Source organism: Erithacus rubecula (assembly GCF_903797595.1).
Source record: "Erithacus rubecula genome assembly, chromosome: 6".
Classification (NCBI taxonomy): Eukaryota; Metazoa; Chordata; class Aves; order Passeriformes; family Muscicapidae; genus Erithacus; species Erithacus rubecula.
Window position 1 is genome coordinate 58,916,320 of NC_136688.1, and position 21,407 is coordinate 58,937,726.

Here is a 21,407-nt window from a genome sequence, read left to right on the forward strand (position 1 = left end):
CAGACCTTTTCAACCTCAACAGTTCTCAATGACTTTTATGTATCAGGAGGATGAAGATGCAACTCCAGAACTGCTGCAGTCCATGGCAGCACACAGCAAAACCTGCTCAAGGCTGTGTCCAAGAGCTGCTGCTCCTGAGGGGTGACCCTGCCTGCCTGCAGATGGTTAAACCAGACAGAACTCCAAGTGTGAGGAACACAAAAACAACCCAGAACCTCTTTTATTAAACCAGCACCCACTGACTGGGCAAGATTGTCCCAGAGGGAACAGCACCAACACCACACATTCCCCCACTGCCACTTTGCTTCTGGGCAATAAATACTGAAAACTGAGGTATTCAGAGCTTCCTAGAAAAACAGCAAACAGATGCCTACATGCACAGGCCTGCTTTGGCTGTTGTTGATTCACCACTGAGTTTAAGCTTAATAAAACTTAGCTGCATGACTTCTTAAAAGGTCACATACTGGCAGAGCTGGGCTTACTTCCATCCTGGAAATACAGCTGTGTCTACAGCTTCATGTATGCAATGTAAGAGAACTCCTAGGAAATCACATCTGTGATGTGCTGCTGTGTTTATTCCAAATCCAGCTCCAGCTCCAGGTTGGGCAGTGCCTGCTGAAGGACACGAAAGGTTGTTTCTTTCTGTCTGATCCCAGGAAGGTCACTCAGATACAAATATTGCAGGTTCCTGTAAATATTTAAAAAGAAAATGGGCAACTACTATTGAATTGCTGACAGAGATGTTGGAGAAATTATTCTACTGCAGTTGTTTGGAGTATTTTAAATGGTGATTTGTTCTACTGGAAGTTTGTTTCTGAAGTGGGTGTTTGGGGTTTTTAGCTGCAGTATCCAACTGTACCCCATTCCTGAGCACCCAGGTCTGTCCCACACCCTGAGGAGGGTGACAGGGAGATGTGAGGTGGAGGAAGCACTAAAAGCCACAGGACACAGTCAAACCCTGCAGAGCTGCTGCAGGAGAAGGGTCAGGAAGCCAAGCTGATCCTTCTTGAGGCCAAGCCAGCCACCCCACAGCCCTGCAGAGCAGAGCCCAGCCCTGCAGAGCAGAGCCCCAGCAGGGGCTGTGGAAGCAGCAGTGCCTCACATACCTCAGCTTGTGGAGTGCAATGATGCCTTTGTCTGTGACATTCCCACAGGAAATGATCTCCAGCCTCTGCAGGCTCTTCTGCAGGTTGCTGGTCTCACTGAGCCTCTGCAGACACTCATCCTGGATGTACATGCACTTCTCCAGCTTGATATCTGTAACGTGCTCCAGGCCATCTGCAAAGGCAAAAGGGAGGATTTGCTGCAGAATCCCAGCACCAGCCTGTGCTGGTTAACTTCCCAATTCATTAACTCCCCCTAAAACCACCCAGCAACACTTCCCTTTATACAGCGGGGCTGTAACACACAGTCAATCTCCAAAGTTTATTTGGAGTTTATTTATGGTACTTCAGGTTTAGGAAAACCTCGGGGTTTGAATGGTTTTGGTAAGATTTCAAGACCTTTGAAATGAGCAAGTAACAAAAAACCTACACAACTTTGGGTAATAAACAATGACTCTGACATAAGAAAGTGCTAATGGCAGAAATTCAGGGTTCCTTGCTATGGAAAAAAAAAAAAACAACAAAAAACCAGCTTGTTCCCATTTTGATTTTTGTTATTTAAAGATTACCTGAAACACTTGTTCAATCTCTTATTTTTAATAGATTAAAGAGAGCTTGCTATTTTGTCTCTTTGAAGACATCAAAATGAGCAGAATTACGACTTCATAGACACCAAAAATCATCCCTCGGTGCAGAAAAAAAAAAAATAATATTTATAGTGCTTTTTGCTACAAATTTGTGACACTTCCTTAGTGCTATGGCCGTCCTTCCACTTCATACCACACCTCCAGCAAAATCTAAAGGACTGATAAACATTCGTGAAGGGGCAGAAAACCACAAACGATTTATCATTGTCTTGCAAACCACCATTCCCATTTCCATGCGCTTCAAAGCCAACTCCTATTACCCAGATAGTCAAACCCTCTGTACATGATGCAGGAGTCGGTGGCGTCGATGGCCTCGATCCTGTGGCGGCCCAGGGGCCCCGTGGGGAGCCCGTTGTAGTCCCGCTGCCAGCGCGGCGAGCCCTGGTACCTGACCAGCGCCCCGCAGCGCAGCAGCCACTCCGAGGCCGCCCGGTCGGGACCCACGGCGCGGATCCGCTCCTGGTCCACCCTGCGGGACAGCCAGAGCAGCCGGCGTCACGAAAAACAGCTTCGGTTTGATGGTAGATGTTAAAGAGGTTAATGAAAGACATTAGGAGATAATAAAGCAAAAGGTTAGAACGGTGCTTGGCATCCTGCAAAGAGCACATCTTAACTCAGAAAACGCTTCTCTAAATGCATCAGCCTGTTGCATATTCATGGATCTTTATGTATTATTCAAAATCGCACCCCTTCAATCTAAATCAACATTTTAAGTTTTTTTTCTTTGTAGCTCCTTCTTGATGGTGCGCTCCCTGGTAATGGAGATCAATAAATCCTTTCCTTGGATTTCTGGTGTTCCTCACCCCTGTCTTCATCCAGATAGGATAATCCAAGAATGTAAAAAATTTACTGATTATTATTATACCATTCATTGAGTTAATTATATGAACAAAAACTTTTTATATCCCCACGTTATAGTCCAAGAAAAAAATACTTGTCCCACTGTTATTTCTAAGTTTTGTTAATAACACAACTAAAAGAAACTACATTCATACAGCAAAGTTTTCCAACATTATGCATACAGCAATCATTTTAGCATTTGTGAAAAGTCAATAATATAATATGCACTTATAACAATAATGCTCCACAGCAAATACCTGATTACGTACACAGTCAGAGAAGGAAGGATGGGATTTACTGGAAATGGTTTATTGGTAATTTTTGGGTTGTGTGGTGCTCAGCCTAGTGTGAGGTTTCTTTAAGTTAAGTGACAGATGCTTTTTAGTAAAAAAGAATACAAACACAAACTGGACTTCAATCTGTTTCCTTCCATGTGTGTAAGGAAAGAAAACTGTGCCGCCGGTGGAGATGAAGGCAGGATTCAGGGGTGGGATCCATGCGGGCAGCTTGCCCTGGCCACTGCCGGAGGGGCAGAGCACTCACACCTTCCTCTGCAAGGTCACAGCTCGGGGATGGGCAGCGACACGGACGAGCCCCGGCCAAAAACCAACACAACCCGGGCCACAGCGGGGCGTTAACGACACAAAACATTACTGCAGGTTGTTCTGCTTCACAAACCGCGCAGAGGATGGCAGCCATCTGATACTTATTACAAACCAGCGACTCACTCTTACTTGTTGAACACGGCATTCAGCCATCCCCAGAAGGTTCGACAGCTGCCCGGCGGCAGCGGCGGCTTCCTCAGGAGTGTCCCCGAGGCCATCATCACCTTCTCGCAGCCGGGAGAAGGGAGAAGGGAGAAGGGAGGCGCTGTCGGGGAGGCGGCGCCGCTGCCACGGCCTGAGCGGGGCCGGGGGCTGGGGCCGTCACCGCCCCCGGGGCCGTGCGGCTGAACCTTACCCGGGGCCGGGGCGGCACTGCGCTGCCCGGCGGAGGGGAGCGGGAGGAGGAGGAGAGGAAGAGCAGGAGAGGAAGAGCCGCAGGAGGAGAGGAAGAGCCGCAGGAGGAGAGGAAGAGCCGCAGGAGGAGGAGGCGGTGGCGGCGCTGCTCCGCCCCAAGATGGCGGCGGCGCTGAGGGGCCGCGCGGGCCCGGGCGGGGCTGAGGCGCTGTGGCGGCGGCAGAGCCGGTGGCAGAGCCGGTGGCAGAGCCGGTGGCGCAGGTGAGGCCGGGGCGGGCCCGCCTCACACCCGCACCCTCCCGAATCTGTCTCTTCCCCTGTCCTAGTCCCTAACCTTAACCTTATCGCTGACCCCTATCCTTTCCCCTCACCCCTTCCCCTCTCTTCTGACCTCTGCTCATCCACTTTCCCTATATCCCTTTCCGTACCATGTTTTCCTGTCCTTTCCCCCTTCCCCTGTTTCTGTTTCCTGTATCATCTATGTTTGCTGTATCACCTTTCCCTATCCCCTTTCCCTCTCTCCTATGTTCCCTATATTCTCTATACCCACCTCCCCTATATCCCTATCTGCTATCCCTATCCTTTTCCCCTTTACATTGTTAATCGCCCTTAACCCCTTTCCTCTATCTCATTTTCCTTTCCCCTATATCCCCTTCATTCCTTTATATTCCCTTTCCCTATCCTTTCCCCCATCCCCTTTCCTTTTTCCCTCTATTCCTTACATCCCCTATCCCTCCCCTTTTCCCCTTCTCCATTCCTGTTTCCTATATTTTCTATGTTTGCAATATCACATTTCCCTATAATCTTTTCCACTGCCCTACATCCCCTTTATTCCTTATATCCCCTTTCCTATCCTTCCCCTGTCCCCTTTCCCTCTCTCCTCTATTCCTCACATCCCCTATCCCTGCCCTATTCCCCTTACCCTATTCCTGTTTCCTATATAATCTATGCTTGCTGTATCACCTTTCCCTATCCTCTTTTCCTCTCTCATTGATCCCCTTTATTCCTTATATCTCCTTTCCCTATCCTTTTCCGTGTCCCCTTTTCCTCTCTACTCTATTCCCCTCTATCCCCTATCCCTCCCCTCTCCCCCACTTCCTCTACTCCTGTCCCTTCTGTTCTCCTCTATCCCCTATCCCTGCCCTGTTCCCATCCCCTCTATCCCCTGTCCCTGCCCTTTCCCCCTTCCCCTATTCCCATCCCCTCTGTTCCTCTCTGTTCCCTGTCCCTGCCCTTTCCCTGCCCTATTCCCATCCCCTCTATCCCCCATCCTTGCCCTTTCCCCCTCTGCCTTTTCCCCCCTTCCCCTATTCCCGTCCCTTCTATTCCCCTCTATTCCCCTGTCCCTGCCCTTTCCCTGCCCTGTCCCCATCCCCTCTGTTCCCCTCTGTTCCCCTGTTCCCCTCTGTTCCCTTTCCCCGCCCTGTCCCCATCCCCTCTGTTCCCCTGTTCCCCTCTGTTCCCTTTCCCCGCCCTGTCCCCATCCCCTCTGTTCCCCTCTGTTCCCCTCTGTTCCCCTCTGTTCCCCTCTGTTCCCTTTCCCCGCCCTGTCCCCATCCCCTCTGTTCCCCTCTGTTCCCCTCTGTTCCCCTGTTCCCCTCTGTTCCCCTGTTCCCCTCTGTTCCCTGTCCCCGCCCTGTTCCCCGTCCCTCGGGCGGTGCTGATGGCCGTGCCGGTGTCGCTGTCCCCGCAGCTCGTTCGACGTGGCGGTGGTGGGCGCGGGGATCGTGGGGCTGGCCACAGCCCGGGAGCTCATCCAGCGCCACCCCTCGCTGGCCCTGGCCGTGCTGGAGAAGGAGCAGGAGCCGGGTACGGAGCGGGACAGAGGCTGAGCCCAAGGACACGCTGCCCAGCCTCCTCAGGATTCCATGGATACCTCTGTGCAGGGATCAGCTTTTGGTAGCTGTGGGAGAGCAGCTGCTCTTGTTGTTGTTGGAGTGGGAAGTGTTCCAGGCAGGTTGGATGGGGCTTGGAGCAGCCTGGGATAGTGGAAGGTGTCACTGCCCATGGAATGAGGTGATCTGTAAAGTTCCTTCCATCCCAAACCACGCTGGGATTCTGTGGTGACTCTCCCCTAACAGGGGATCCCCTCCACCCTTCTCCCAAGGATGTGTCCTTCAGCAGAGAAGCAGTTGTCACCAGAGTTGTCATCTGTCTGTGCTTCACTGCTGGGACTTCACATTCTGAGTTTAGAAATCCTGAGTGTTGCTGCTGCACTGTGTGCAGGCTGCTCTGTGGGCTCCAGCAGCACAGGAATGCCAGGACAGGGGACAAGGACAGGGAATAACCAGGGTGAGGAGCAGTGCAGGTTGTGGAAGGGCACAGGCAGGTCCTGCAAGGAGCTGGGAGACTCCCAAGGGATAGACATCAATGATTAGCTCCCAACAGGACCTGTGAGCCCAAAATCTTGTTTCAAATAGCTCCATCAGCCACACTATAAATTGCTCTTGAGACATTCCATGAATAATGCAAAATGACTTTTTATCCCCAAGACACAAAGTCCTTAACAGTGTGTGAGTGCCAAGCAGGAATGACCTTTGGACATCCACACCTTTAGAGGGAGAAGAACCTGACCAAATTGCTTCAGTAAAAATGTTTGTGGTATTTTTCACCTCTATTTTATCTATTTGCCAAGAGGAAATAGCAACCTAATCCAGTTCACAAATATTCAAAATCCTCCTTGCTAGCATGTCCAAAGGAATTATGGATTGCTCAGAATATGTGTTAGATGAGGCCTTAAGAGATGTGCTTCATTGAAAAATTGGATTTTTAAAAAATTAATTTTAGCCTGTAAAACATTTTGATTGATTGGCTTGTTCTTGAAGGAAAAACTTGTGGTTTTAGGAGTTTTTTCCTCTGTTGATCCAGCACAATGCAGGCAGTGATGGATTATCATTAACCAGGGCTGGCTGTGTCAGTGTTTCTCTAACCTTTTGAGGCCAGGGGAGGAATTAGTTGTGCAGTTCTCTCACTTGATCATCTCTCATAATGCTGATTTAAGGCAGGACCTCAATTAAGTCATTTTTCTGACAGCTGAAGTGATTAAGTGGGAGCAAATGTTTCCTAACAATGTGTTTTTCTTTCTCTGCAGCCCATCACCAGAGTGGACACAACAGTGGTGTGATCCACAGTGGGATTTACTACACCCCTGGCTCCCTGAAGGCCAAGCTGTGTGTGCAGGGGGCAGCTCTCTGCTACAAATACTGTGACCAGAAGGGAATTCCCTACAAACAGTGTGGGAAGGTACAGGAATTCCTGGGATTCCCTGCTTTACCCCTGGAAACTGAAGCTGTGTAATTAATGTGTGTTACAACACATGGCAGAGGCCTGCCCATGGATTTCCTCCACACTCTTCAGGCTGCACATGATTTTATACATAAATGTGTATAATGCACATTATCCCCTGCTGTCCCCAAATCATCCCTTCCTGCTGATGACTCAGTTTGAGAGAAGGTTTTTCATGACTCCCCCTACCCTGCCTTCATGCTCTGAACCAATTTTAATCAATGTGTGTTTGGTGCAGAGTGAGAACCAGGTGTGGTCAGACTCAGTGAAACAGTCCTGTATCCATTTCCCAGTTGTTCCTAACACTCAGTTCAGGTTTTCCAGCTCTCACTGGGCCCTGAGCTGCTGTTTCCACAGGGCTCTCTCTATCCTAACCTCAAGGTTTTGGCCCTCAGGGGTAAATTTGGATTCCATGGTTTTCCTCAGAGCTGTGCCTGGTCTGTGCTGCCATGCTGGGCACAGGGTGGCACTGTGGATCTGTGCAGCAACACACCTGAGTAACAGCCTGCTGCCAGCTCAAAACTCCTGTCCTGAATGTGTCAACTGGAGCCTGGGTGATGCTGAATTTGTGTATTTTGTACCAACAACAGTGTGGCAGCAGGAGCAGGGCAGTGCCTGTCCCTTGTGCTGGCACTGCTGGGCCACCTCCAGTCCTGGGAGCAGCTCTGGGCTCCTCACAGCAAAACCACATGGAGGGGCTGGAATGTGTCCCTAGAAGAGAATGGAGCACCAGGAGAGGCTGAGGGAGCTGGGAAGGGGCTGGAGGATTCCTGGGGGAGCTGGGAAAGGGCTGGAGGATTCCTGGGGGAGCTGGGAAGGGGCTGGAGGATTCCTGGGGGAGCTGGGAAGGGGCTCAGCCTGGAGAAAAGGAGGCTCAGGGAGCCCTTGTGGCTCTGCACAACTCTCTGCCAGGAGGGGACAGCCAGGGAACAGGGATAGGAGGAGAGGGAACAGCCACAATTTGCACCACAAAGCTTTAGGTTTGATATTGGGGAAAATTCCTTCCTGGAAAGGTTTGTCCAGCCTGGCACAGCTGCCCAGGGCAGTGCTGGAGTCCCCATCCCTGGAGGGATTTAAACACCATGGAGATGTGACACTTGGGGACACAGGGACAGTGGTGTGGGATCCCTTGGCAGTGCTGAGGGGTCACTTGGACTCTTGGAGAGCTTTTCCAGCCTCAACCATTCCATGATTCCATGGCACTTCCCTGGCAGTGTTCATTCCAGGGAAGAGAATGGTGGAATTTCACAGGCTTCCCCCAAAGCAGCCCCAGGCTTGGGGAGCTTCAGGGCTGTGAGGTGCCAGAGCTGAGCTGGTGCTGGCAGGATCCTGGTCATGCAAACCTGGCACAGGTAATTCACAGCCTGGGTTTATCTCCTGTGGTAGCTGTGAGCAGACTCCTTGATTACATGAAGTGAAACTGGTGCAGTTCCACTCAGACCATGTCAGAGCATGTCCTTACTCTCTTATCAAAGCTTTTTGAGGTTTTGCATCTTGGGTTGGATTCAGTTTCAGTTTTGAAAGCATCCCAGTGATTCTTTCAATTCATATTCTCTTCTTTCACATGCAGACTTGTAGTCTCAGGGTGCTTCTGGCAAGTGTTGTCAATTGACACTAACTCAAATGACAATTTAGCACTTACATTTTTAATTCTCTATGATATTTAGTGCTTCCTCAGCAACAGAATTTTTTGCAATTGATGGCACCAAACATTTTTCACTCCCTGGATTCATTGTTCACCCATTCACTGCTGCTTGAGCTTGATGCCAAACCTGCCCTGGCTCTGTTTTGCTCACTGCTGTGCCTTTTTTTCCTTCCCCAAAGCTGATTGTGGCCGTGGAACAGGATGAAATCCCAAGGCTCAAAGCTCTGTATGAGAGGGGGCTGCAGAACAATGTTCCAGGGCTGAAACTCATTGGAGCCAAGGAGATCCAGGAGAAGGAGCCCTTCTGCAGGGTAAGGGCTTGACACAATTCTCCTTATCTTCTAAGAGCTGTTTCTTAAGTGAAAAAATTTAATTCAACACAGATATTTTTCTGGCCTTGAGGTTGATGTTCAGAAGAGCCTGAAAATTCCTTCCCATCCATGGAAGTGGGTTTGGAGGAAGCCAATTTCAGTGCAGTTGGTGTGGTTGTTCTGTAGCACTTGTCAGGCTGTTTATTTTCCCAGCAGGAGGAATGTGTGGAGTTTATGGAACACAGCTTTGTTATTGATTAGTCTGTCTTTCTTTGAAAGGAAAACCTGGATATGAATTCCCTGTGCTGTTTCATCTGGCAGCTTGCTCTGGTGTAGCTGTGTGACTTAGGAGTGGTTGTAGGTACAAACAGAAATTTTTCTGGAGGAGAATTCTTTTTAAATCTTTTTATTTTCCCTGTGAACATTTTGGACCTGCTCCCTAAAACATCCTTTGAGTGTTCCAGATCCAGCTGAGCACATGAGGAGACAGCAGCACTCCCTTCTCATGGCAGTGCAGATATTCCAGATGAAATATTCCAACTTTCACTCTTCCTCTGTGTCTTTAAAACCCTCCCAGGGACTGATGGCCCTGGATTCTCCCTACACTGGGATTGTGGATTACAAACAAGTGGCCCAGTCCTATGCCAGAGACTTCCAGGAAGCAGGTGGGACAATCTTGACTGATTTTGAAGTCACAGACATTGAGATGGCCAAAGAAAGTTCTCCAGAAAGTGAAGATGGTAAGGCTTGGTTATTCTCCCCTCCATTTACTACAAAGATTTTGTTCAAAACACAATTGTTCTAACAGAAATGACACTTCTGAATTTTTATTTCTCCTAGGGATGAGAAAAAAAAAGTAAAATTATCTTAGAGTATTCAGCAAACTCACTTGGGGTTATTTTGCAGGCAAGTCATCCCCTCAGCTGAAATATTTTAAAATTATAGAAGAAAGTGAGACTAAAATGGAGAAATAAAGTTCTTCTCTCCTCTTAAAATCAGATTTATCTGAATCTTGCACATTTATTCTTGTGATAGTGATTACCTTATCCTGAAGGCAGATTGGATCTGTGCTGACATACAGGGAGAAGAATAAAAACCCCATTAATTAATAAACACAGTCATGTCCAACAACATTAATTGTGACAATAGCAGTTCTTCCATAGCTTGGAAGATACTCCAGAGGAAAATTCCTTCCTGGTGACAAGCTGCTTGTTCTGTCAGTTCTGTTACTTGTTCTAGTAATTCCTTCTCTTGTCTGATTCCATTTCAGGACTGAAATACCCAGTCATTGTCAGGAACAAAAAGGTAAGGGTGAATAAGAAGTTTTAATTCCTTCCAGGAAGCTGCTTCTCCTTTTCTTAAGATTTTTTCCTGATTTTCATCTCAAAAAAAAAAAAAAGGGTAAAAAGCTGCTGTTCAGCATCATAATCAGTTTGATAAAACAACTGCAATCAGTTCTTAACAATGAGGATGTTCAAATGAATAAATAATGATGATGATGATGTAAAATAATAAACTGTAACTTTGTGCTGCCTAATGTTTGACATCCCTTATCTGCTTTATTTGCACAATCTCATGCTTGTGTTTCCAAGAACTCCTTTATGACTTGTTCATTTGGTGACAAACACCAGTTTTCATGTTTACTTTTGAGCTCTGGCATCCATAAAATGATAAGGAGGCTTTTAGCATCATTTTATTATCTTTTAATCATCAGAACTGCTTCAGTAAATCAGGTGCAGGAGAGGTGTGTTCCTGCAAGTCAGGAGCTCTGGTAGCTTTTAAATTTAGTTCTGCTGCTTTATTTCTCCTGGTTTTTGCTCTTTCATTTAGAAGTTGCTTCCAAAATCTGTTAAGATTTTTCCCACCAAGTACTGGTATTTTTTCATGCAAACATTTTTCAGTTAAAAAAATGAAACAACCCATAGGATTTAAAAACAGGTACTGTGAGCTAAATAAATAGATAATAGTTTTGAATTTATTTGTTTATTTAGATGGTAAGGTGTTTAATATTTATCAGCTCTCCTTGCCTGTCAATTTGTGTAGCTCAAATCAGTGAATAGTCTTATTTAACTTCTTTAATAAATGGCTGTTTGTAAATGTGGTAACTGCACCACTTAATTAGTCTTTTTCTGCTTTCACTCAGAGCCAGATTAAAAACACAAAGGAGATTAATTTCTCATGTTTGGCCTTGGTTGTTTATTAAATCTTATCTAAAGTACAGAGAGTTCTGTAACACTTCAAGTTACCAGCTAAAAGTGAGCAAAATGGAGCTGAATTGAGCAAATTACAAGGTCTTTTAAAGCTAAACAGTCAAATAAACAGCTAAGACTTATATTATTTATGGTTTTGACCTAATAATCAAACTCCTGTCACCTGCAGTGCAGCACTAACTATCCAAAAATTACAACCTGAAATCATGAAGAAGGAAGAAAACAGAAAAAGACAACACCCAAAATTGACCATCCTGTCCCATATCTATTATTATATTCTAAAAGCTTCCAATTTAAAACCCTTTCCCATGTGAAATCACACACTTCTATTTAACTGCACACAGAATTTTAACTCCATCACCCAAACTTGGAAGCTTCTCCAGAGGGTCAGAACCTGACAGCACAGAAAGCTCAAAAATCCGATCTGTGACTTCCAACAACTGTTGGGTGTTTTTTTGAGCAGACACTGAATTTTGATGTTTTTAACTCCTTGAAATGTCCTGTATTTCGTGTCCCCTCAGGGTGAGGAGGTGTCCTGTGGGCACCTGGTGACCTGTGCAGGGCTGCACTCGGACCGGCTGGCGCGGATCAGCGGCTGCAGCGCCCAGCCCCGCATCGTCCCCTTCCGGGGGGACTACCTGCTGCTGAAACCAGAAAAGGCTTACTTGGTCAAAGGAAATATTTACCCAGTATGTACCTCCCTGCTTTGTCAAAGTGTGCCCTAATAGCTGATAAAAAAGGCAGGGAAAAAGGAAAAATCCCGTGGTTGTTTGTGTCAGATGATGCAAACACGTGCGTGGAGATTCGGTTTGTGACAGGGCAGCTTGGATTTGTGAATTTATCAGGAAAACATGGAAGTGCCACGTGGGAAGTTATTGCCAGTTGGTTTGTGTATTTGGTTTTAGTTTTAATTGAGAAAAAAATGGAGTATCACATTGCCACACAGGAAACTTTAAATTACTTCTCTATGTCCTAAAATAAATCTGTAGGCAGCATTCAGAAGGGAGAGATGACAGTAAATTATTCTTTATTATTTAAATAATTATAAAAGTCCTGTTTAATCTCTTTATTAATAATTGGACAGAGAGGTTGACTGTACCCTCAGGAAATTCACAGATGACACTGAAGGTCTTTTCCAACCTAAATTCATTCTTCTGGGATTCTATGATGAGTTCCTTGATGTAGGGTTTAATCTTTTGTGCTAACACCCAACACTCAGATTTAAGTATTTCCCTCTCAACCTTATTTTTGTATTTGCTGATTTTGTCATAAAAAATAGATGTGGGACAAAAAGGGACAACCTTTCTCCCACCTAATATAGAGAAATGATGGGATGAAGAGGAGCAATCCCAGACAGAAAATGTAGTTACAAAGCAAGTGGAGAGAATTCCATTTCAGCTAATTCTGTGCATTTAAATACTGATTTCCTGGATATGAGCTTAACTTTGCCTGCTCTGGATCTTTGGGAAAATTGGAATGCTGGGCATTGCTGCTTCTCACCTGGGAATGATTCAGGATCCTGTCTTGGGATGGGAGGGAGGAAGTGGAACAAAAAGAGAACATGCAGATATTTATTATTAGTACTAACCAGGCCTAAGTTCAGGCTTGTTTTGTACATACCAGTGAGGGTTTCCTAATATTTTGCATTTTATTTTATTGCAATATAATTGCTGCAGTCAGGTGTTGTTGGTTTATATCCTGAGAAATCACGTGGACTTTTTTTCCCCCTGTTAATTTGTTTTCCTTTTCCCTAAAATTCAGCTTTACCTGGCCCTGCTCTGTTCTCCAGTGTTTTAATCAATGGCATGCCACAACTGCACAATGAGCAAGCAGCAAAACCAGCTCAGAGCCAACTCTGAGCTCCTGTGACTCAGAGTTTTGTTGCTGTGGTTGGAAATAAAATGGCATTTTTGCTGTTTGCAGCAGCTCTGATCTCTCCTGTGTCCCATTCCAGGTTCCCAACCCTCGTTTCCCATTCCTGGGATTCCATTTCACACCCAGGATGGATGGCAGTATCTGGCTTGGCCCTAATGCAGTGCTGGCCTTTAAGAGAGAGGGCTACAAACTCTTGGACTTCAGCCCTGGAGACTTTTTAGATGCTGTAACCTACAGGTAATGCCTCATGCTTGTGTCTGCTGGGTGCTCTTGCTGAAATGTGAGCCATGGAAGCCACTTCCTGCCCCAAACCCTGGTTTGGGTGTGTTTAAAGACAGTTGTGCTGATAAGGGTGGACTTCCCCAAAATATTTGATTTCACTTGGTCTCATATTTGAATTTTCTACCAGGACATGTCTCAGCCAGTCTGGGAATGTGGCTGCTCATTGGAAGGTGCTGGTGGAGCTGTTCCAGGGTTGGTTTTGGTCCAGTGCCCTGTGATAACTTCATCAACTTAGCCAGCATCATTAATTACCTGCAGAGGGTGCTGAGAGGAGAGAAAGGCTGGGAGGGCTGGGAATGTTCACCTGGAGAGGAGAAGGATCCAGGGAGAGCTCAGAGCCCCTGCCAGGGCCTGAAGGGATCCAGGAGAGCTGGAGAGGGACTGGGGACAAGGGATGGAGGGACAGGACACAGGGAATGGGACACTGCCAGAGGGCAGGGATGGGTGGGATAGTGGGAATTGGGAATTCCTGGCTGGGAGAGTGGGAAAGGACTGAAAGAGGTGCCCTGAGCAGCTGTGGATCCCCAGGAGTGTCCAAGGCCTGGTTTGAAGGGATTGGAGCAGCCTGGGACAGTGGAAGTTGTCCCCATCCAACATGGCCTGGAACACTTCCAGGACTGGAATTCAGAGTTAATTCAGTGCCACAGCTCTGTGAGCAAGGTTTGTTGAGGCAGAGAAGGACAAACATTTGTATTTATAAAGCATGATGTGATTCCTGATTTTTGGGAATGGGAACTGCATTTGCTGCCTTCTTCAGCAGCTGCAGCTGGTGCATTTTGAGGCAGATTTTCCCTCAGTGCAGATGTTTCTGTCCTTGCAGTGGGCTGTGGAAGCTGGTGCTGAGGAACGTGTCCTATGGCCTGGGGGAGCTGTACAGAGCCTTTTCCCTCAGTGCCCAGGTGAGGCAGCTGCAGAAGTTCATCCCTGAGGTCACCACCAATGATGTTGTCAGGTAAAAGAAACTTCTCCTGCTTGGGAAATGTCATATTTGAACAGCAGAAAACGTGGCAGGGCTTTAATCCCTTCCTGAACCAAAATATGAACCAAAGCATGGAGCTGCCTCCAGCTTGGGGCTCCCAGCACAGGAAGGACCTGGAGCAGGTGGAAACACCAGAGGAGGCACCAGGATGATCACAGGGATGGAGCAGCTCTGCTGGGAGGAAAGGCTGAGAATGTGGGGATTGTTCAGCCTGGAGAAGAGAAGCTTTGGGGTGACTCTACTGTGAGCTTGCAGTACTTGAAGAGAACCCACAGAAAGGTGGAGAGAGACAATTTACAGGGCAAGGAGGAATGGCCTCAAACTGACAGGGCAGGTTTGGGTGGGATATTGGGAAGGAATGCCTGGCTGTGAGGGTGGGCAGGAGCTGTGGCTGTCCCTGGATCCCTGGCAGTGCCCAAGGCCAGGATGGGTGGACATGGAGCTCCCTGGGATAGTGGGAGGTGTCCCTGCCCATGGAGGGTGTTGGGCTTTTGATAGTCTGGGAGGTCATTTCCTCAGTGATCCCATGAGTGCCAGATACCCTCACTCTGCCTCCTGAGTGTTTAACCTCCCCCAAAAGTCTTTGTCCCCACTCTCTGCCCTCCTCACTGTGTCCCTTCTCACAGCAATTGAATTCCTGACTCGGGACAACACTTTCCTTCTGCTGAGCTCCTCCTTGTTTTGCAGGGGTCCCTCAGGTGTGAGAGCCCAGGCCCTGGACAGAGAGGGGAACCTGGTGGATGATTTTGTGTTCGATGGAGGCAGGGGGGCCGTGGGCAGCAGGATCCTGCACGTCAGGAACGCTCCTTCCCCCGCAGCCACCTCCTCACTGGCCATCGGCCGCGCCATCGCCGAGGAGACCGCGCGCCGCTTCCAGCTGTGAGACACAGCTCTGCTCTGAGACAGAACAGATCTGAGACAGATCAGAGACAGAACAGATCAGAACAGCTCTGAGACACAGCCCTGAGACAGAACAGATCAGAGACACAGCCCTGAGACAGAACAGATCAGAGACAGATCAGAGACAGAGCCCTGAGACAGAACAGATCAGAGACAGAACAGATCAGAGACAGAGCTCTGAGACAGAGCCCTGATCTGAGACAGAGCCCTGATCTGAGACAGAGCCCTGATCTGAGACAGAGCCCTGATCTGAGACAGAGCTCTGATCTGAGACAGCCCTGATCTGAGACAGAGCCCTGAGACAGAACAGATCAGAGACAGAGCTCTGAGACAGAGCCCTGATCTGAGACAGAGCCCTGAGACAGAGCCCTGATCTGAGACAGAGCTCTGATCTGAGACAGCCCTGATCTGAGACAGAGCTCTGAGACAGAGCCCTGATCTGAGACAGAGCTCTGATCTGAGACAGCCCTGATCTGAGACAGAGCCCTGATCTGAGACAGAGCCCTGAGACAGAGCCCTGATCTGAGACAGAGCCTTGATCTGAACAGCTCTGAGACAGCCCTGATCTGAGACAGAGCTCTGAGACAGAACAGCTCTGAGACAGCCCTGATCTGAGACAGAGCTCTGAGACAGAGCTCTGATCTGAGACAGCACAGATCTGAGACAGAGCCCTGATCTGAGACAGCCCTGCTCTGAGAGACACAGCCCAGCTCTGAGTGACCCCAGTCCAGCCCAGCTCCTGCCCCTCCTGCAGCACACACACACCAGGCAGCAGGGCTGGGCTGTGCCCAGGCTGCCTGGGCAATGCTCACTGCCCACAGATTCTCAGCACACAAATCCTCCATCATTGCAACGTGGCCACCTGAGCAGGAGCAGCCATGGGAGGAATTCTGCTGGAATTATCCACATGGGTTTCTGTCCTGGTGTGAAGGACAGGTGTCTGCCAATAAAGACAGGAGCTTCTCTTTCAAATGGAGAATGTAAATCCCTTCCCTCTAAATTATTATAATTTTGAAATTAAGGGGCTCTCAGGCAAAGGTGTGGGAATTAGGAATAACAGTTCTTTCCTAGGACAATTAAACTAGCAATGCAGTATTACACAGAACAATCCCAGCCCTGCCAGAGTCAGAATCCAAGCTGGCACAGTCAGTCAGTCAGGGTGGTGGCACAGTCCCATTCCATGGTGCTGCATCCTCCTGCAGGGGCAGATGTGGCTCAGCTGGAGCAGTGCTCCTGGAGAAGGGGCAGTTTCCTCTGAAGCTCCAGGGATGATGTGCAAGGCTCTGGTTTTCCTCTGGAATCCAGTGGAAAGAAGGTGCCTTGGTGTCCCAAATGTCAGTTTTTCTCTGGGTAGGAAAGGCTTGGCTCCTGCCCTGGCTGGAGCATCTCCCATGGGATGATGGAATTTTATCAGCCATGCCCTGGGACTCAGTGGCCATGAACAGGAGATATCTGCTGGAGGGAGGATGGGCTGTGGGAAGATAAAGATGATTGCCCAGCTGGTTTAAAGATGGCCCATGAGCAGAGAATGTGTGCCAGGAGATCAGGGGCACTGCCCCAGCCGGGTCAGCAGATGGGACAGAATTCACATTTCTGGGCACAGCAAACCAACACAATTCCCATGCCTGTGCTCACATTGGAGGGGTCTGAAGAGCCACAGGTGTGTGTGTGCTCTGATTCCATTTCAATCAGAGCTGCAGTCCTCTAGATTACATGGAAGTAATGGAATAGAAGGATAAACCCTGCTTAAGGGCCCTGCTGATATGGAATTAAAGGTTTATCAGAGACTGAGAACAATATTCAGAGCATTCAATGTGAATGTAGAGTATTTCACAGAAAAATAAGCTTAAAGGGGATTACCAACCTCAAGTCAATTTAGATCTACAGTGCAGATACTCTGTCTGATCACTGTCCGTATTTTTATGGAGCAGAAATGAAAATATGGATACATAGAATCACTTTCCATTTAATTTACAGAAACTTTGTCAGTAGCTTTGGGTTTCTTCCAACCTTTAAATGCTGGTAATGCAAAAGGAGCTGATCTTTGTCCAGCCAGTTGAGCAATCCAGGGAAAATGGTCTTTGGAACAGGAAATGTGAAGGGAGGGAAGCTCCAGAAGCTGCCTTGAGTCATGTTTGGTATTGCTTCCCTTGGAGGCTGAGCAGGGATGAGTCAGGAAGGTTTCCCATTTCCCCTGAGCACAGGGGGAGCTCAGCCAGTGCTGCTGGTTCCTCTGAGCTCCACTGATACCAGTTTTTATCAGAGTTACACCTGCAGAGTCTGTGTGGACAGAGGTGAAGTAAACTCAGTGTTGAGCTGAGGAGCTGGGAGTGTTTGCAGAATTGTGTGGCCTCAGGGCCAAAGTATTGAGGATTTTATAGCAGAGGCTCACAGGATGTTGGGTAACACAGATAATTGTGGGGAGTTTGTACCAGAGAATTGGATATTAATTTTTCCTTTAGAAGTTTTTTTCTGAGCTCCTCTGATGGGAGTGGGTTAGCACAGGAGAGCAGCTCTGATTTTACTCTTTTTTGAGGGGAAAAAAGGGCTTAATCTGCCTCTTTTTAAAATTTTTATTTTTCCTTCTTTTTTTTATCCTGGTAAAATCTGCTTTATCAGCAAATTGACTGCTGGAAATTCAAATAACAACCCTTTCAGAGCAAAGTTTTGGTCACTTTAGGCAGAGATTCAGCTGTTCCAAGTCTTGCAGTGCCACAGGGCTGTGTCAAACTTCCCACAGTGGAACAATCCTATCTTCCCTCCCTGCCAGAAGTGTTGCCTATCAACAGTAAAAATCCTACAAAAGGATTGCAAAAGCCACTTCCTCCCACACTGGGTGTGGTCCTGACATGTATTAACAGAATAAAGAACATTAAAATGCAGACAGAGACCAGGGGAGTCCTAAGTCAGCATTTCCCTGTGCTGCCTGCTGTGCTTTTTTCCTCTCAGGTGATGATTGTTTGGGGGTAAAGTTTATTTGAGTCTTAAATTATGAACCTTGATGTAGCATTCTGTGAAATCTTTTCAGAGATCAAAGTTTTGCACTTTTGTTATAAAAATAAGTTCAGAGATTATGCTATCAGGGTTTTAGGCATCAGTCTTGTTGGTCACAAAGTGTGAAAATGCATTAATTTATTTTCCAAATGAGCCTCACTTTGATGATTTCATAAATGTGCCTTTTATGATTAAAATAGTATGGTGAGGGTTTTTTTAAATGCTGTAAATAAAGTCTGTGTATTTCTCCTGAGTCAGAGACAGGTTTCACTGGAATTTGCTAATTCTCAGCTGAATTGGGCAGGATATCACTGTGTATAACAGGAATTACTTCAGGGGGGAACACATGACCAAACTTGCCTTCCTAAATTATCTTATCTGTGCTTCTCACACCTCCCAGCTTTTCCTCACTCCACAGCACTGCTCTTCAGGCTGATCTGGGCTTGTTGTGACACGTGGGATGAGAATTCCTGAAACTCTGAATAAATGGACCAACACAGTTTGTTCTCCAGAAGTTACAGAATCACAGAACCCCAGAGTGGTTTGGGTTGGAAAGGACCCTGAATCCCATCCCATTCCACCCCAGCTGCTCCAAGCCTGGCCTTGGACACTCACAGGGAACAATTCTATCCCAATATCCCAATATCCCAATATCCCATCTCAACCAGTGCCCAGCAGGGTCACTCCTAAACCCTGGGAGGAGAAGGAACTGTGGCTCTGTGGGTTGTGCCACCATTATCTCATTATTACTTTTTCTTTTTGCTCACAGTTTGGGTTTGAGGAACAAGTGTCTTCCCAAAGAAACAAATATTTTGTTGGAAATCAACAAAGAAGGAGCAGTTTCTGCCTCTGAAGCATCAGGTTCCTCCAGGAAATCTCTTCCAAAGGATCATGATTTTATTGGCAGGAAGGCACATTTTTTTTCCACTTTGGTTTAATCTATCCATTCTCTCTGTGGATAAGTCTTAAAATGGGAAGTGGAGGGGAATATAAACTGTGAGATTTGAATATTATGCTGTCAGGAGGGAAATGAGGGAAAATTAGGCTGGATTTGGATGATCAGTGGGTGAAGGGAATAGTGAAGGGAGGGAAACTGCCTCCAGAAAGGGAGAGAAAGTGCTGGGAGGTAGGAAAACATCCTCCAAAGAGGGAGGAAAACTGCCTGCAGGCTGGGAGAAGAATAAACTCCAACTGGGGAGGAAAACAGGCTCCAGGCTGTGGGGAAAATTGCCTCAAGGCAGGGAGAACAGGCTGCAGGAAGGAAAACAGGCTCCAAGCAGGAAGGAGAAAAGTTTCTCTCCAAGTAGGGAAGAGAAACTCCTTCCAGGTAAGAAAACAATCTCTGAATAGGGAGGAAAATGCCTCCAAATAGGGAGCAGGAGAGAATTCAGGTAAGGATGGGAACAGCCTGCAGGTAGGAACATTGAAATGCAGGAAAGGAGAGGTAAAAAATAACTCCAAGCAGGGTAAAAAACAGCCTGCAGGTAGGGAAATAGCATCCAGGGAGGGAGGGGAAAAACACAGCCCTTAGGCAGGGAAAGAGCCTTCAGAAAAATTGCTTCCAGCTAGGGAAATACCCTGCAGGCAGGGAAATATCTCCTAGGCAGAGAAATGTCCCCAGGTAGGGAAATACCTTTTGTGTAGGGAAATGTCCTCCAGGTAGGGAAACATCCCCAACAGAGAAATCTCTTCTAGGTAGAGAAATGTTCCTTAGGTAGGGAAATCTCCTCCAAGCAGGGAAACATCTCCTGGATATGGAAATATCTCCTGGGCAGGGAAATATTTTCTGTGTAGGAAAATAATCCCCCAGGCAGGGGGTGGGTATATACCCTCTAAATAGGGAAATAATTTCCAGGGAGGGAAACATCCCCTAGGTAAGGAAATATCACCTGGGTAGGGAAATATCCTCCAGGCAGGGAAACATCCCTGGGCATGAAATATCCTACAAGCAGGGAAATATCCTCTAGGTAAGGAAATCTCCCCCGGGTAAGGAAATATTTCCTAAGTAAGGAAATATCCCCTAGGTAATGAAATCTCCCCTAAGTAAGGAAACATCGCCCCGGGCAGGGAAATTGTCCCCTGGGCAGGGAAATATCTCCTAGGTTTGGAAATATCCCACAGGTCAAGAAATATCCCCTAAGTAAGGAAATATCCCGTAAATAAGGAAATATCCCCTAAGTAAGGAAATATCCCGCAAGTAAGGAAACATCCCGTAAATAAGGAAATACCCGTAAATAAGGAAATATCCCCTAAGTAAGGAAATATCCCATAAATAAGGAACCATCCCGTACATAAGGAAATACCCGTAAATAAGGAATTATCCCGTAAATAAGGAAATATCCCGTAAATAAGGAAATATACCGTAAATAAGGAAATATACCGTAAATAAGGAAATATACCGTAAATAAGGAACCGTCCCATAAATAAGGAACCGTCCCGTACCTAAGGAACCATCCCGTAAATAAGGAAATATCCCATAAATAAGGAACCATCCCGTACCTAAGGAACCATCCCGTAAATAAGGAACCATCCCGTACCTAAGGAACCATCCCGTACCTCAGGAACCATCCCATAAATAAGGAACCATCCCGTACCTAAGGAACCATCCCGTAAATAAGGAACCATCCCGTACCTAAGGAACCATCCCGTACCTCAGGAACCATCCCGTACCTAAGGAACCATCCCGTACCTAAGGAACCATCCCGTACCTAAGGAACCATCCCGTACCTCAGGAACCATCCCGTACCTAAGGAACCATCCCGTACCTCAGGAACCATCCCGTACCTAAGGAACCATCCCGTACCTCAGGAACCATCCCGGCCGCGGTCCCGCTCCCGGCCGGGCCCCGCTGGTGCCGCGGTTCCGGGCGCTGCCCGCAGGGGGCGCGCGCGGCGGGCGGCGCAGGCGCGCAGGGCGCGGCCGCGGGCGGCGGCGGCGGCGGCAGCGGGGCCGCAGCGAGCGGGGCCCGGCCCGGCTCGGCTCGTCCGACCCCCGCCCGGCGCCTCCCCGAGCCCCGAGCGGCCCCGCCGAGCCCCCAGCGGCCCCCGCCGAGCCATGGCAGCGCGGCCGGGCGGCTGAGCAGCGACACCGCGGCGGCCCGGCCCCGATGCGGAGCGGCCGCCATGCAGCCGCCGCCGCAGCCCTACGAGTTCCTGGGCGAGGAGAACGGCCCGAAATGGCGCGGCCTCTTCGTGCCCGCCCTGCGCAAGGTCAGTCCCGGCCGCACCTGCTGCGGGGCTGCCCCGCTGAGGGCGGGTGGAGCCGCGGCCCCCGCCCTGCCCTCAGGGAGGGCCCGAGCCCCCCGGGACCCGCGGATGCCGCGGCTCCGCCACCTGCGCCCGCTCCGCTTCGCTCTCCGCTTTAATCGGGGCTCTCCT

General features: G+C 48.1%; 3 protein-coding genes across 4 annotated transcripts in view; 2 read left to right on the forward strand and 1 right to left on the reverse strand.

The window, feature by feature from the left end:
* Nucleotides 1–17: 17 nt before the first annotated feature.
* Nucleotides 18–3,458, reverse strand: DMAC2L (distal membrane arm assembly component 2 like). Its single transcript, XM_079307883.1, has 4 exons — nucleotides 3,325–3,458; nucleotides 2,011–2,219; nucleotides 1,107–1,278; nucleotides 18–688 (listed from the first exon to the last, which is right to left on the reverse strand). The coding sequence occupies exons 1-4, from the start codon at nucleotides 3,414–3,416 to the stop codon at nucleotides 574–576; spliced, it is 588 nt and encodes a 195-aa protein (XP_079164009.1). The 5' UTR covers nucleotides 3,417–3,458; the 3' UTR covers nucleotides 18–573.
* Nucleotides 3,459–3,622: 164 nt separating this feature from the next.
* L2HGDH (L-2-hydroxyglutarate dehydrogenase) lies at nucleotides 3,623–18,251 on the forward strand (the record flags this gene model as incomplete). Of its 2 annotated transcripts, XR_013774641.1 has the most annotated exons (11): nucleotides 5,249–5,358; nucleotides 6,641–6,792; nucleotides 8,659–8,790; nucleotides 9,368–9,530; nucleotides 10,061–10,095; nucleotides 11,522–11,689; nucleotides 12,955–13,112; nucleotides 13,978–14,109; nucleotides 14,824–15,015; nucleotides 15,747–15,947; nucleotides 16,619–18,251. XR_013774641.1 is itself a non-coding variant. In XM_079309088.1 (10 exons), the coding sequence occupies exons 1-10, from the start codon at nucleotides 3,710–3,712 to the stop codon at nucleotides 15,017–15,019; spliced, it is 1,332 nt and encodes a 443-aa protein (XP_079165214.1). In that variant the 5' UTR covers nucleotides 3,623–3,709. The 2 variants fall into 2 exon arrangements, 1 of the variants encoding a protein (XP_079165214.1); XM_079309088.1 differs by lacking the exons at nucleotides 15,747–15,947; nucleotides 16,619–18,251 and adding an exon at nucleotides 3,623–3,789 and having other exon boundaries at nucleotides 5,243–5,358; nucleotides 14,824–15,019.
* A 2,678-nt stretch (nucleotides 18,252–20,929) lies between these two features.
* Nucleotides 20,930–21,407, forward strand: part of SOS2 (SOS Ras/Rho guanine nucleotide exchange factor 2) — a 49,116-nt gene continuing 48,638 nt past the window's right edge. The window contains exon 1 of the mRNA XM_079307812.1: nucleotides 20,930–21,239. Within this exon, the coding sequence (XP_079163938.1) occupies nucleotides 21,153–21,239 (87 nt within the window). The 5' untranslated portion in view covers nucleotides 20,930–21,152. The remainder of the gene's footprint in view (nucleotides 21,240–21,407) is intronic.

Coding starts and splice junctions, on each gene's coding strand:
- DMAC2L (XM_079307883.1), bottom strand. CDS start 3,416: ATGATGGCCTCGGGGACACTCCTGAGGAAGCCGCCGCTGCCGCCGGGC. Junction 2,220..3,324: donor CTGAATGCCGTGTTCAACAA/GTAAGAGTGAGT, acceptor GCTGTCCCGCAG/GGTGGACCAGGAGCGGATCC. Junction 689..1,106: donor ATTGCACTCCACAAGCTGAG/GTATGTGAGGCA, acceptor AAATATTTACAG/GAACCTGCAATATTTGTATC.